The sequence below is a fragment of the Camelus dromedarius genome, chromosome 18, assembly GCF_036321535.1.
Source record: "Camelus dromedarius isolate mCamDro1 chromosome 18, mCamDro1.pat, whole genome shotgun sequence".
NCBI lineage: Eukaryota > Metazoa > Chordata > Mammalia > Artiodactyla > Camelidae > Camelus > Camelus dromedarius.
In genome coordinates this window covers 18037303-18053579 of record NC_087453.1, presented here as the reverse complement: position 1 = coordinate 18053579, position 16277 = coordinate 18037303, and the positions used below count along the sequence as shown (strand labels likewise).

The 16277-nt window shown below is 38.6% G+C and overlaps 1 protein-coding gene across 2 annotated transcripts in view; it reads left to right on the top strand.

The window, feature by feature from the left end:
- Positions 1-16277, top strand: part of RPN2 (ribophorin II) — a 50702-nt gene that overhangs the window by 16327 nt on the left and 18098 nt on the right. For both annotated transcript variants that reach the window (XM_031433848.2, XM_031433847.2), the window contains exons 5-9: positions 2125-2200; positions 3206-3340; positions 5438-5614; positions 7157-7275; positions 8254-8359. In XM_031433848.2, the coding sequence (XP_031289708.2) occupies positions 2125-2200; positions 3206-3340; positions 5438-5614; positions 7157-7275; positions 8254-8359 (613 nt within the window). The remainder of the gene's footprint in view (positions 1-2124; positions 2201-3205; positions 3341-5437; positions 5615-7156; positions 7276-8253; positions 8360-16277) is intronic.

Here is a 16277-nt window from a genome sequence, read left to right as displayed (position 1 = left end):
TGCTTTATCAGTGTTTGAATATAGTGCTCCAGAGCGGGGGAAATTGCTGACTGGGGACTAAGTCATTAAAGCCAGTGACAAAACTTTTCAAAAGCTAAGTGTATTAACTTCATTCTAAAAACTTCTGAGGTTGTTACCAGCATGACGCTCACTCATTCCAAAGAAGAGAAGAATAATATCACAATTGAAAAGTTCTTTCTAGGCTGTCTCAGCAGCCTTTCCTGGGCTCAGCATTTGTCATGGACAGATGTGGGGTTTTTATCTTATTTGAAAATTCAGGTTTCATTTTCTCAACTGCATTATAACAACGAGCATCCCAGAGGGGTCACTGAATACTCTGAGGCTTGCCTCTCTGTGAATTGTGACTCCTCTGTTTTCCACTTGCCATCTTAATGGAATTAGTTTTCCACAGAGGGAATCTAAATTATTATGATTGAGATGAAAGCAGACAAATTCTCTACCTTCCCCAACACGTTGACTTGATAAATGGTGGTTTTACACAAAGGCCTGGTCATCTCGGGAATTAGCAAACCTTTCCAGGGTTGAGCAGCGTCATCTTAACCACTAGGGGGCCTCAGCCTTTTCCCTTCCACCCTGAAAAGCACCATTTATATTTTCCAAGTTATGCACTTTAAGAGAATAGAACCTAATAAAAACTCTTAGGTGGACATACCTATTATATTCCACCTTAAAAAGTTTATCTTACAGAAATACAGTCATAAGTGGGTAAAAATACATCAATAAACCATAAAAAGAAATGAAGTACTGATACATATTACAAAATGAATGAGCCCTGGAAACGTTATGCTAAGTGAAAGAAACTAGACACAAAGGGTCACATTTATATGATTCCATTTATGTAAAATATCCCGAATAGGTAGATTCATAGAGACAGAACACAGGTTGCCAGCAGTGGAGGGAGGGGGAAATGAAAAGAAACTGCTTCATGTGTATGGGGTTCTATTTTAAACTGATAGGAATGTTTTGGGACTAGATAGGGGTGGTAATTGCATAACATTGTGAAATACAACAAATGCCACTGAATTGTTCCCTTCCAAATGGTGATTTTTATGTGAATTTCACTTCAATAAGTTAAAAAATGTATATCCATGTACAACTATGAATAAGGGTTATGATTTATGGCATTGTATGACCTAGTGAAACAAATGTTCTCCATTTAGAGAGTAAATGAGTAAATTACGGTTCATCTAAGCAGTGCAATAGTATGTCATTGTTAATAAGAATGAAATACATTTATATGTACTCGTTTGGAAAGATATATACAATCTATTAAGTTCAAAATAAATAGGAAAATGATTATCTTTTAGGAGTGGGTGTTATAGGAATTTTAACTTTCTTCTTTAGTAATTATTTGAATTTTTAACAAATATGTATTTTTATAATCAGAAATACATGGTAGGAAAAGAACAAGAGAATAGATTTTGGTTTGAGAACCAAATGTTTTATTCCTTTCATCTTATTTAATGCCTAAAGGATGAGCGGCTTTCAGGTCTCCCAGCAGGATGACGACAGCGCAAGCGTTAGCCTCTCAACATGCGTTTACCGAATGCTTCTTGTTCATACTGCATCAGTCTGGTTTCAGAAAGGTTGCTCCAGATTCTACCCAACAATCTACATATGTAGATTCCACAGTATTTCTTTGGTCTTGGAATAAGAAAAGTTAAAAATTTACAAGCCGCCAACCTCTGCCTGGCACAGTGCCTCGTACAACATGGGGATGCCAGATACACCTCGGTCACATTGAATCCTGTTCTCCTAAGAGCATATCTCTTCTAAATCTAATTTGTCTTAGTCTAGTGGTCTGCACGTGATGCCATTGGAACAAAACAGATTTCAGAGGAGGGCGAACAGGTGCACCCTCTCTTCTCCACCCCTAGTCTTTCGGATCCTGTTGTCCAGAATGCCTTCTCTCCAGCTATAGTGGCCTTTGTTGCCTCTTCCTCAGGTAGATTATAAATAAGCTCCCTCAGGGCCAGGACTGTCTTACACTTCTAAAGAACAAGAGCGGGCTATCTGGGAAGGCATCCTGACGCAGGAAGGTTGACTACAGCTAGAGGAAAAGGAGACTTGCCATTCACTGGGATCCTACTCTCTCCCTTCCAGGACGGTCCAGGCTCTGCAGACGGCGTCCTACCTGTCCCAGCAGGCTGACCTGAGGAGCATCGTGGAGGAGATTGAGGTGCGAATTTATTTTGCCAAGTGAATTTCCCAGCTCTTGTCTTTGACACCCTTTAGAGGAGTCTCACAGATGGGTGTGAGTGGTTTGTTACGGGCAGTGACATTTCTTTCCGCATCCACGGCACGCTTTGGTGTGTTGTACCATTTCCTAGGGAATATTTGTTAGGCTAGTATAGTTATACCATCAACTAGACAGCAAACTGCTTCAGCCTCTTGTAGGTACAGTCTTGTAGTCCACTGGTTTTAGAGCCTAACAAACCTGAAATTCAAACAGTTTTTTCTACTTCTTACTACTGTGTAATCTCCAGCAAATTATTCATCTCTGAGCCTCCATTTCCTTGCCCTGTGGTGGTTAGGAACAAGTGAAGTAAAGTGCCTAGTATGTAATAGGTGCTCAGCAGTGGTCGCTGTGGTTTTTGTTGTTACTCCGTCCTTTCCTTTGCCTGGACCTCCTGCTGTTCAGAGACTCCTCTCCAGGACCACGTAGCCCGTGATGACGGGCAGTCCCAGCTGTCATCACTGGGTGGCCCTGCAGGCAGGTGAGCTGCCATATCACGTTGTCCGGGAGAGCTTATGTCTCTTCATCCTTGAGAGCACTGAGTAAGAAAGAGAAGTGCTCTGCTTTCTAGGCTGTATCCAGATGGATCGCCAGAACATTCATCTGTGTCACGGTGCTTCCTGGGTGCAGCGCAGCCTGGCCCACTGGCCTTCTGCCCAGAGCAGTTGGTGCCTTCGGTGCCACGACTCCTGGGCTTGGACTTGAGTACAAGGGGTCAGGGGAGGAGCACTCCCCGAGCTGCAGAAGATGTGTTCTCTTCAGATGCCTGTGTGATACACTGTAGTCTGCCTGAGCACATTTTTTTGAGAAAGTACTAAGTGACTCAGGTGGTCCACAGATTTGGAGGGAGATTTCTGAAAGCCGTGTCTGCACTGGGATGACAGTGGTTTGTATGTCTCATTTCTGTTGTCACTTGACTTCCAACCTGCCTCCATTTTGTTGTGACAGGACCTTGTTGCTCGCCTGGATGAACTGGGAGGTGTGTACCTGCAGTTTGAAGAAGGGCTGGAGACAACGGCGTTATTTGTGGCAGCCACCTACAAGCTCATGGACCACGTGGGGACTGAACCGTCCATTAAGGAGGTGCCTGTCTATGCTGCAGTTCTTGGGCATGGAACCCAAAGGCATAGTTGACTTTATCTGCCAGGGATAGCTTTTCTTCAGAGAGGGTTGTTCAGTTAGCTTTAGGGTGTCTTGGCTTAGGCACTGAGAATGAGAAACAGAAAGATATAAAGCCTGTTCTTGAAAAACTGGCTGTCAGTGGGATGGGCAAGTAAACAAATTGTTTCACTTGCTTTAAATGAGGTAGAGACAGGCTGTGAGGTAGTGGTCTGAGGCCAGGTGCATTACTCTCGCTGACCTCCCTTTTCTCCTTGCTTCTCCTTGCTGCTTGTCTCATGAATGCTTTCCATGTTGGTGGCCCGTGCAAATCCTTTTTCTCTTGAGAAGTGCCCTGCACTTCACAATTGCCTGTGCTCCCCTCTCTCCCCGATCCTCAGCAATGGCTAAAGCAGAGCTGCTCTGTACAGACTGACATAGTTCACTGAGAGGCATGTGTGTCCACCAGACATCTACCAAGAGTTCATTCTTTTCTTCTTTTTCTTTTCAAGAGGAGCTTGTTAACCTGAAAGAACTTTTAGTTGAAATGTGTGTGGGAAGTCTTTTGAGTAGGACCCTCTTTATACCCCTTGTTTGGGAGAAGGTTACCAACCTTTGATCTAAAATACAAGCTGCTGCAGTTTTAATTTTAGGAGGAGAGATTTGGGTTCCAGAATAGAACTTTCACTTCTTTTATGTATTATCAATGCATTGTGAGTTCTATGCTGAGTTTCACGTAAACTATAAATAATTACCTGCCTTGAGTAATTTGAATTAATTTCTTATTTTCCCTGGAGGATACAATCTACTAATTTATTCACGTATTGGCATTTTTATGTTATCTGTTCCTTTATCTTAAGTGTGGGAGGTCTAGAGATACCACACTCTATTTAAATTTCTGTTATGGGTCAAAGAGCAGGCATGTGGGTCTTATGATGCAAATCATTTAGGGATTCTCTTATACATGGTACAGTAGATGAATTGGTGACATTCTACATGCACAACTTAAACTTTTTCTTGCTTTATTCCCAAGCTTCTACTAACTAGGTATTTAACTGGAATAATTTTGCTGTCACTGCTTTTGACATAACCGTTCTGGTGAACAGTCATCCATTTTAACATGTCAACAGCTTAGTGTTGGAAAATGTAATTGGTACAATTAAAGAAAATTATTTCATGTCGACTGTGAATAACACTGTCGGGAACAAGAGGGCTCTTTTGTTAGATGGTAGATTTTAAAAAACAAAACTGAAGTGGAAAATGTTTCCTCTTAAGCAAACAGCCTCTAGAATTTTAATAATGCTTTTAGGTTCTGCTTTTTTAAAAAATTGCTTTCAGTTTTTTCCTTTAAGCAGCCCATTACCTCCTAATGGAGAGTTATTTTAGTTTTTTTCTAATGTACATTTTGGCTATAAAGTTTGGTCTTGTAAATACCAACTTAGGCCCAGCATGCTGCTTAGTGGTGGGTTGGGAAGGAAAGTAGCTTAGCTGGGAGGGTAAGGGGAGTCAGGAAAGGATATATTCTATTGTGGAAGGACTTTGGAGCCAGACAGACCTGCATACAAGTTTTGGTCTTACTTTTTTTTTTTTTTTTTCCCTTTCTGTTTTAACTTGTAGGGGTTACTTAACCTTGCCTCAGTTTCTTTATTTGGAAAAGATTGAAATATCAGTCTTTTCAGGACTTCTGTCAAGATTTGAGTTAATGCACGTAAAGTACCTGTCACAGTGCCTGCCATGTATAGGCATTGAACAGATGGGTAGCGTTACAGGTATTTTATAATATACTTTCATATCTCAGTAATTAGAAGTACTTTGTATTTGTATAGTAAGCATCCATAAATCATTGACAGATAAATGCATAAATTTCACTTTGTACCAGAGAATGGGGAAAAACCAACCACAGTCCAGTTTTAAGCTCAAATGCAGATTATTTGCTTCCCCCAACCCTACTATTTTGGATTAATGTTCAAAGACCTTCCATGTGAACACCTGGAAACAGATAAGGAATGACCTGAGCCAGGTAGGGAGGAAGGGGTGGCTGTCCCATCTTCCTGACGGAGCTGCGTTTCCCTTTTCTTTCAGGATCAGGTCATCCAGCTAATGAATGCCATCTTTAGCAAGAAGAACTTTGAGTCACTCTCAGAAGCCTTCAGTGTGGCCTCTGCCGCCGCCGCCCTGTCCCAGAATCACTACCATGTGCCCGTTGTGGTTGTGCCCGAAGGTTCGCCTTCCGACACTCACGAACAGGCTATCCTTCGGGTATGACACTCGTGCCCCAGATGTGCTGTTCTGATTGCCATTTCCAGCGTAAGGCTTCCGGAAATCCAAAGATTGGTACACAGCCCGTTGTAACCCCCATGAGAACAGACCCTTAAAATGAAGAGCAAGGCTCATTTCCTTTTGCCTGGAAATGGGGATGGCCACTGGGGGAACTAGTCACAGAACCCTTCAAATCTCTCCCAAACCTCCCCCCGCTTTTTTTTCTAGAGTAATCTAAATAGTAAGACTTTCAAAAGATTAAGTGCAAGAAAATTGCATCTCTGGATTCATAAGTCCAGAGGTACAGAGAAGTCTTATTCTAAAATGTATTTTCCAGTACCTGAACTTTCTAAATACATTAAAACAGCTTTTTAAATTCCCAAGAAATTCTGGTAGTTACAGTTGTTAAAGTCAATTGTCAGATCTCTTCTTCCTTGGAACTGTCAGCGTACCTTTCTTCCTCTTCAGAGCATAGCCCTCCCTCTCACTCAGCAGTAAGCAAGACTGTTTTTGTGTGTTAACTCTTTGAACAGAGCAAAATGCACATGCTTAGAGTTTTCCATTCAAATGAGGCATTTGTTGCTATTGTTTGGAAACCAGTGGTAAGTTAAAATCTTTATGAGAAGTTAGCATTTTATTGATGTCTAAACATGCGGGTTCCACACAGGACAGCCCCATCCATCCCATCAGTTCTATTTTGGAGGGCCCTACACATATTCTCCTGAAGAAGTGCCCTGTGCTCCAGATTTGCCTCTTCTCTCCCTACTTACAAGTCACATCCCCTCAGCAAAGACTGGCGGGGAGAACTAACCTGATTACCATAGTTTACCATGAGTAAGGGGAAAAATACTACCTTTTGAAGCTAAGTAGGTCTGGGCTTGAGTCCTTAACCATGTGGCCTTTGGCAGTCCCGTAACCTCTCATGGCCTCAGTTTCTTCATCTGTAAAAGAAAGATTATTCTCTGTCCCAGACAGTCGGTGAGAGAATATATATATATATATATATATATATATATATATATATGTATATAAAAGGCCTGGCCTGGTATTTGGCAAAATTGACTTTCAACAAATAAAAGTTAGTAATATTATCTACATTTCTTCAGATTTCCCATTGCCCATACCTTCCTAAAGTAATTTTCTTGCTAATAATTTTTTTTTTTTAAGACACATTAGTCGACTAGTAGAGTGGATCATTCAGGCGATCAGAAAGAAGGAAGCATTAGCTGTGTGATCTGGGGCCGGTCATTTTCTTTCCCTGGTCTCTGGTTTGCTTATGTGAAAAATGAAATCATTGAATAAAATCACCTTTAAGATCTTCCCCACCTCTAACATCCCATAACCTACCCTAGTCCCAGCCTAGCTGTATTTTCCGGTATTTGATCCCTGATGGATAGTAGACCAGAGGTCAGCGACGATTTCCTGAACTGAGATGGTTCTTCCCCTGCAGAGCACGATCCCCGTGGGGAAAGCACCCTAGAAGCAAAATTTTGTGTTCCCTCAGCCTTTGTTGCTACAGATAATTTTAAAATGTATTTCCAGTTGCAGGTCACCAACGTTCTGTCCCAGCCTCTGACTCAGGCCACTGTTAAGCTAGAACATGCTAAATCCGTTGCTTCTAGAGCCACCGTCCTCCAGAAAACGTCTTTCACCCCTGTAGGGTAAGTTTTGAGCAGAGCTCTGCAGGGCACCAATATATTTGTATTGGGAAGTTATCCTGCAGCCAGCATAACCCAGATTAATGTGGTTATTACCAAGATGATAAAATCAAATTTCCCTAAATTTAGGATTATGCTTTATCCGTAACAGTATGTCAGGAAAATTTCCCCCATAGGATTAATATTCTTCTACAGTCTTATCTTTAATGACTGCATATTATGGTTATGTAAATTTTTTTTTAAAATTAAGGGTCAATTTTTATGTGGAACTTTGGTAAGTACTAAATTAGTAAGTTAATGAGATTGGGAACTTTTGAGTTTTAGAGAGAAAATGTGTTTGTTAGATAGTCTTAAAGATACATAGGAAATATGTGAAATTAAAAAGCAAAATCATTTTTAGGAATGATCAGTGGAATGGTAAACGACATTGGGGATTTTGCTATGTAGTTAGAGTTAAGAATTCTCTACCTTTTTTCCCCTTTAAAGTAAAAATTATTAGTATTTTAAAATTAAATTAAAAGTGAGATATGCCTTTTTTATGTAATTTACAAAGCACACAAAGTAGAAATAATACAGAAAATTACCTACAATTGTACTACTCTACACCAATTTGAACATTTCTATTCTTTTTTTTTTTTTTTAACATAATTGGTATCACACTGTAGACTTACCTATTTGCATTTAATTGTGGAAGGCTTACCCAAAGGAGGTGGGGTTTTTAGGAGCTGAGAGTGGGGAGAAAATGATAAAGAAGATTTTGGAGACTTAAAGGAGGAGGTCATTTTAGATCGTTTTGAAGTTTGCCCCTCATTATAATCTGTGATTGAGCAGGAGGTGGCCCAAGGTGAGTGGGAAGTGGAAAAGTGAAGTGGTGTAGCCCTGAACTGTCTCATGGAATGCCTCACTTTGTAGCCTGTAACTTAGTTACATCTGTGACTTTCCTATGTGAATTCTTGCTAACTCTGTTGTCATTCTTCACAGGGATGTTTTTGAGCTCAACTTCGTGAATGTCAAGTTTTCCAGTGGTTATTATGACTTCTCTGTCAAAGTAGAAGGTGACAGCCGTTACATTGCAAATACTGTAGAGGTTAGTGCTTTTCTTATCATCCCCGTTGCCATGTTAATATACCCAAGGAAATGACCAAATAGGCACACAGCATTAACCATCTGGGATATTGACTTCACTTACAACCAAGTTAATGTGACTATGATAAGAGAATAGTCGGTTTGAGCTATGCTGTTTGACAGGCTTAGCCAAGAACTTGAATGTAGCGAGTTTTCTTTTATTTGTAAATTATTCATTTGCCATTAAAATTTAGCATCGCTATTTTACACAAACTTTGAAAAGTAGAAAAAATAAAAACCACCCATAATTCCACTGAGGTATAAATATTCTTAAGATGTTTTCTGTGGTCGGCCTTGATAGATTTAGAAAAGTGCTTGATGCTAGTTAGGGGACCAGAAGCATCAAGTGACCTATAGCACCAGTGAGGCTATCTGGGTAAGGTACAAAAGAAAATTGGCAATCTTTCATAATGAACTGTGTTTCAGATGTGTAGCTGACTCTAGTTGTGTTGAAGATCCAAGTGGTTTTCAGGATGGAAAGCTGTGCCTCATTTATCTGATGCTTTGTGGGAATGAGATAATTCACATTAGTGGTTTTCCCGGCTAATTGAAGTTTACCCCTTCAGGCACTGTGGTTTTCATTTTAACCTTTTTGGGTAGAAGTTTATTTAAGATGAATTACACTTTCTTAAACAATGGGATATGATTTAACCTCTTCTTGTTCTGGCTTAGGATCATCAGTATGAAGCCTTTATTGAATGCCTATGACATGAGAATTACAGTTCTGTGTGCTTTTGCTTATTTTATTCTTACAGCAACCTTAGCAGATGTGTGGAGTTCTCTTCATTTCATAGATGAGGCTCGGAGGGGTAGAGTAACTTGTCTGAGATCATCCGGCCTATCTGTGCTTGGGTGGATCCCCTGTACAACACCAGTTTAGTCAGCGTGCCCTGGGAACACTGAGCTTGCTTAGAGGCTGCAGAGCTGCGTGCGGCTCCAGCCGCTGGCCTTTTATAATGTTACTTTCTCCTTTCGGCTGTCATTTCTCAATATTTCTGCCACCATGTCTTTGTTCCATCTACGTGACCACCCTGTCATGCATTCTGTTGGGTCAGGGGACCTTAAAGTGGTACTGTGCCTTTCCTGAATAATTAAATACATGCTATTTGTGACAGCTATTGTCTTCACTATCCAGATGTCATTTTCCACTCACTTTTCTTTTTTAACGGAGCTTTTTCATTTTGAAATAATTTAAATCTTAAGTTACAAAAATAGTGTGAAGAATTCCTATATACCCTTCACCCAGCTTTCCCAAATGTTAACATCTCATATAACTCTAATACAACTATCAATATGAGCCAGTTAACAATGATACAGTATGATTAACTAATCTATATAGACTTAATTCAAATTCCACTAGTTATCTTCCTGATGTCCCTTTTCTGGTCCAGGATTCAACCTGGGGATTGCATATTCCTTTAGTTGTCACGCGCCTTTAGCCTCCTCCAGTTCAGAATAGTTTGTCTTCTGTGAGCTTGATTCTTTTGAAGAGTACTGGCCAGTTAGTTTGTAGATTGTCCCTCACTTTGGATTTGTCTGATGTTTCCTCATAATTAAATTCACGTCATGCATTTTTTTTTTTTTTTTTTGCAAGAATACTCCAAAAGTGATGCTCTGCCCTTCTCAGTGCATCCTGTTAGGAAGTAAATGATGTTGATATGTCTCATTGCTAGTGATGTTAAACTCGGTCACTTGGTTAAGGTGGCGTCTGCTAGGTTTCTCCATTGTAAAGTTGCTGTTCTTCTGCTTTGTAATTAAATGTCCGGGAGAGTAATGCTTTGAGACTCTGCAAATAACCCTGATGATCTTGCCTGTAAGAATTGTTAATTTGCAAAAAAGGTGATTTTTCTCTTTTATTCCTTCTATGTTTATTAATTGGAATTCTACTGTAAGTAAAAGCTGTCTCCCCCACCCCTTCATTTACTTATTCAATTATTTATAACACTTCGGACTCATGGATATTTATTTTACTCTATAGTTCATAATCCGCTATTGTCATCACTTTTTTCCCCTCATGTTATTCCAGATTTGGCCTTTGGAGTGCTCCTCAGGTTGGCTTCTATGACACTCTCTTTTAATGAAAAGACAAGGCAGCTAGAAGGTTTGACCTTTTCAAAAGCGGGGCATTATTTAACACAGGTATATTAAACACTTAAATTTAAAGTTTGGCAGAAAGGAAGCTATTTTCTGGAACTCGAGTCTCTCTGCCTTTTCTCTACTTCATGTCTGACCTTTTTGGGCAGGAGACATCTGATCCTAGTCCATTTATTAACACAAAATTTGGATAGAAACTATTGTAGTGTGTATCTTGAATCTTTAAAATCTAGATTCTTTCTGTTTTAGTTTCTTTCATTAAGAGGCCTTATTTGCAACTCAACACCTTGAATGGCAAACTTTGATTTTAGGTTTGCTTTTTGTTTGTTTGTTTTGCGTGAAACCTCTTTCCTTCTACCTGTACAATCTTGATAACAACATGTCCAGTTTAAGTGCCTTACCCAACATCACAGCCATTCTTAACCTCTTCCTTCCTTTCCATTTCTGACTTCTGGTCAGTCACCAAGTCCTGTTGATTCCATCTTTGAATGTCCTTTGCATGAGTCCTTTGTTCTCCGGTCCCAGTTTTCCCACTTGGATGGATCCCAAGTAGGTAGGTAGGTTGTATCTAACTAGCTTCATTGTCTTCAGTCTCTGCCCCTTCCAGTTAGTTTTCCATAAGCACCACTAGCATGATAAAATCACATTATTCCTCTGGTTAAACATTTCTTTGTTCCCCTCTTGACTATGAGTGAGGTCGAGACTCCTTTTTGTGGCCTTAGATGGTCCTCTATAAGGCACGTGCACATCCTTCATTGTGGGTGCATCCCCATCCCCTCAGCTCTAGCTGCTCTTGACTGCATCCTGGTCCTCACATACACTTTACATGCACATGCCTTTGGACTTCTTCTCTTGTTTCTTCCATGGGGAATGTTCTTCTCCTCCTTTGTTGAACTCTTCATCCTGTAGGTCTAGTTCAAATGTGGCTCCTTCATCTGTGCTCCCATAGAGTTTTATTTTTATTTTATTTTTTTAGTATAGACTATTTCGAATATAGAGAAAAGAATGGAGAATAATACAATGATTATCATATACCCACCAGCCACTCAGCTCCCTCAAATCCTAACATTTTGCTATTTTTTTTCCTTTATTTTATTTTAGTAAGAAATAAAACCCTATAGGTTGGATGTAAACTCTGTATGTTCCTTGAACACTTTTTCTTCCCTCTTTCCCCAGATTTGAGGTTTATTGTTCTCATGTCAGCGTTTATATTTCTGCTACATATGTACTTTTAAACATATATTACATTGAGTTGCATCTTCTCAAAATATATACACTGTTATACTGTATGTAGCCTCTTGCAATTTGCTTGTTTTCATTCAATATTAATTTTATGACAGCCATATTTATGCATGTAGAACTAGAGCTATATGCATAAATATGAATAATTTTTCATAACATTGTCTTCCTTTTAGAAATGAATCAGACTTATTCATTTTCCTATTGTTGGACATTTAGATCTTCACTATTGTAAACAGTGGTGCTGTGAACATTCTAGTACATATTTCCTTATGCACATTTTCTTTATGTAGAATGAAGTTACAGGGTTGTAGGGTGTGCTCATCTTCCAGCTTTATTAGGTATTGCCAAATTGTTCTTTTCTTCATATTCTTACCAGTATTTGGTATTAGGAGTTTTGATTATCTACTGGATGGATACGAAATGGTATCTTCTTGTGTTAATGTTTTTCTTTGGTTACTAGTGAGATCGAGCATCTCTTCTTGTGTTTATTGGCCATTTAGGTTTCTTTTGTGAATTGTGGACCTTTTGTCTTTTTCTTTTGGTTTGTTAGTCTTTTTATTATAGATTTTTAGGAACCGTATGTATTCTGGATCCTTAGTTATAAGCATCAGATTGCGTCCCTCAGTGTTGCTGTTTCGATGCACGGAAATGAATGTCAGTGAAGCCTAATTTTAAAGTCTTCTTTTCCCTAGATTGTTTGTACTTTTTGTGTCTTCTCTAAAAAAGCCTACGCTGCTCCAGGATCAAAAAGATATTCTCTAATATTTTCTTTCAACAGTTTTTAAGTTTTTTCCCCTTATATTGAGGGCTTCAGGCTACTTGGTTTATTTTTGCTGCTATAGTGTTTTGCACCCTGTCTGTAATTGCTCTTATTGCATTGTATTACCGTTGTTTGCTTGTATGTATTGCTCTTTCATTGGGCTGAGAGCTCGCTGTGGGTGGAGGCCAAGTCTTATTTTTTCAATGCTTAGTTTCCATCTCAGACCACTTAAAAGAAGAAAAGGATGAAGTGGTCTAAAGATGTTTTCCCACATTCCAAGGCCCTTAGAACTATGGTAATTCATCTTTTAGAGTAAGCCTTTTACCCTACACAAAGTAGCTTTTTTTCTTTTCAAATAACAGCTTTACGGAGGATATATGTAATTCACATACCATGAAATTAGCCATTAAAAGTATACAATTCAGCGTCTTTAGTGTATTCACAGAGTTGTACAACCATCACCACCATCTAATTCCAGAGCATTTTTTTCCTTTGATTTTCTTATTGAAGTGTAGTTGATTTATAATGTTGGTTGCAGGTATACAGCAAAGTGATTCAGTTATACATATACATAGACGTATATATATAGATATATTTTTCAGATTCTTTTCCATTATCCAGAGCATTTTTATCACCCCAAAAAGCAACCCTGTGTCTATTTGTAGACAGCCTTTATTCTGTGGAATTCATCTTTCCAGTTCTGCCAACTGCTAATCTACATTTTGTTTCTATGGTTTGCCTATTTGGGACATTTCATATAACTAGAATCATCCAATATGTAGCCTTTTGTATTTTTTACTTAGCATAATATTTTTAAGGTTTATTCATGTTGTAGCATTTATTAGTACTTTATTCATTTGTATGGCTGAATAATTTAGTGTTCTGTTTTGTGGACATACCACATGTTGTTTATCCATTCATCAGTTGATGGACATTTGGGGTATTTTCACTTTTTGGCTGTTGTAAATAATACTGCTATGAACATTCATGTACAAGTTTTTGTTTGAACACCTGTTTTCAGTTCTTTGAGGTTTATGCCTAGGAATGGAATTGTTGGATCATATGATAATGTGTTTAACTTTGTGAGGAACTGACAAACTGATTGTCAAAGAAGCTGCACCATTTTACATTCCCACCAGCAATGTATGAGGATTCTGATTTCTCTGCATCCTTATCAAGCCTTGTTATTATCTGTCTCTTTCATTTAGTCCATCCTAATGGGTGTGAAGTGGTACCTCATTGTGATTTTGATTTGCATTCCTCTGACGGCCAATGATGTGGAGCATCTTTTTAATATGCTAGTTGGTCATTTATATATCTTCTTGGCAGAAATGTCTATCCAGATCTTTTCCCTATTAAAAATATTTTATTTGTATTTTTCTTTCTTCCTTTCCAAACTGTATACTTTTTACTTCCTTATTACATTATTTGTCTTTATATATTCTTGAGTTATGAGACTTCTATGTGTATTCTGGATACAAATTCTTTATCAGATACATACTTTACAGATATTTTCTCACAGTCTGTAGGTGGTCTTTTCCCTTTCTTGATGTTGTCTTTTGAAATGCAGAAGGTTTTAATTTTGAGAAAGTCCAGTTTCTTTATTTTTTCTTTCATTGATTGTTATTTGTGTTGTATCTAATAAACTATTGCCTAATCTGAGATCATGAAAATTTACTCCTATGTTTTCTTATAAGAGGTGTATAGTTTTAGCTCTGACATTTAAGTTTCTGATCCATTTTGAGTTAATTATTGTATGTGGTGTGAGGTAGGGGTCCAGCTTCCTTCCTTTACATATAGATGTGCAGTTGTCCCAGCACCATTTGTTGAAAAGACTGTTCCTTCCCTATTGAGCTGTCTTGGCATCCTTGTCAAAAATTAGTTGACCATAAATATAAAGTTAATTTCTAGACTTGCAATTCTATTCAATTAACCTGTATTTGTGTATTTATATCAGTACTGTGCTGTCTTGATTACCATAACAGCTTGGCTTTTTGTAACATCAAATCTGGTGTTTGCACAAGTGTTTCTGTGGTCATTGGAAAAACTAAATAAGTACAAAATAGCAGAGATGGCTCATAGCTATTACTCATACAATGATAAGAAGCCCCCATTGAGGCCATTGCTGTCCTTTTCCTTTCCGGTGATGGAATAAGCATTAAAAATCTCCTGTCTTCCTCTTCATTGTGTTAAGCTTTATGTATGCATGCGTGTGTGTATTTGTGCACATGTGTGCTCTGACCTCTGTCACATACGCAACTTTACTTTGTAATTTCAGTAATAGTCACACTTGGGGCCTCCGAGTGGGTCAGCAGGTCCTGTTTACTCTTCTGAGAGATGCTTGACATTGGTCAGAGTGCATTAACGGTGGTTTGGTGTGGAAGGCCTGTAATAGCACTCATTGACATTGGACTTGACAGGGGAAGCATGGGTTTTAGAAGCTGTTATTAGCATTAATTGCCCCTAATGCACCATCATTTTTGACAATAATGAGCTAAACAGGGAGGTTATTACTCTCAGCAGAAAAACTGCATTTCCTGGCATTAAAATGTTTTTTGAGGTATATGTGCAGGCGAAGGAAGGACTAGCTGATTCACTGTAAAGCAGACTTAGCTGCATTTAAAGTAGCTAAACAAGTCCCTTTCCTATTATAAAAACTGATCCTGCAGTGTTAGTTTGAAGGAAGAAGCAGCTAACCAACAGGGATCCTACTCTGAACTTTTTACATCAATGCTTTGAAAAAAATTACGATGATTTTATTTCTCAATTTCCTTTAAGAGAGTAGCATAAAAATGCTTTTCTTTTAAATGTTTTCAGAGACCCATTTGTAGTAAGATTTTAGGAGCAGAAGGACTTGTTTTCAACTGTTTCCTATTCAAGAACAGCCCTACAGTGTTTCTGTGCAACAAAGAAACTGTAACTTAGGGGGCCTTTTAAAATAAGGGCTGAGAGCAAACCCCAAATGACTTGAGTTGACTGCAATTTGCCCTTTCGTCATGTCTGTACCATGAATGCTTATAATGAACAAAACACACAGTTGAATCTTGTTTAGCAGGCCTTAGTGACCATGGTCTTGGTGAAACTTTATAGTTAGGATTCTAAGTAAAAACCAACAAGTCAATGGCTTCCTTACCACTATAATTAGGATACGTTGAGGAGCCTTACACAAGTCTTTAAACATGTTTGTGTTTATCCATCTGTTGAATGAGAGAGTGATTGTTTTTTAAATCCTACTTATTGGATGGTACTTTTTAATACAGAAATGTTTATAAAGAGGAAAATATATGGTACACAATCTCATTGCTCAGATAATGCCTATTTTTAAAAAATTGGAATAAAATAATGGACATGGTTAAAAAAAATTCAAAGTACAAAAAGGTATATAATAAAATATAAGAGCCTTCTCTCATCCCTTCAGTCTAGTCTCTGCTTAGAGGAATCCATTATTAACAGTTAACTGTATGTGCTTTGAAAAGAAAGGATGCATGCGTCATTGAATGTATGCACATCTTTTCTTATTTACACAAAAGGAATCATTCTATAAACATTTGTATTCTTAGCTTTTGTCACAGAGTAGAGGCTCCCAGCTTTCCCCTCAGGGGTCTATTCAGTTTGATGGCCTCCCCTGAGCCCCCAGTGCTTCCCTGCCATAATTCACACAGTTGCCTGGACTCATTGGCAGGCGATGTTAAATACAATTTTGCCAGTAGATGGCTACGTGTTCAAAAGTAGGAGTTAGTATCTCCATATCTGTACATAGACACCTACTTTGTTCTTTTTAATT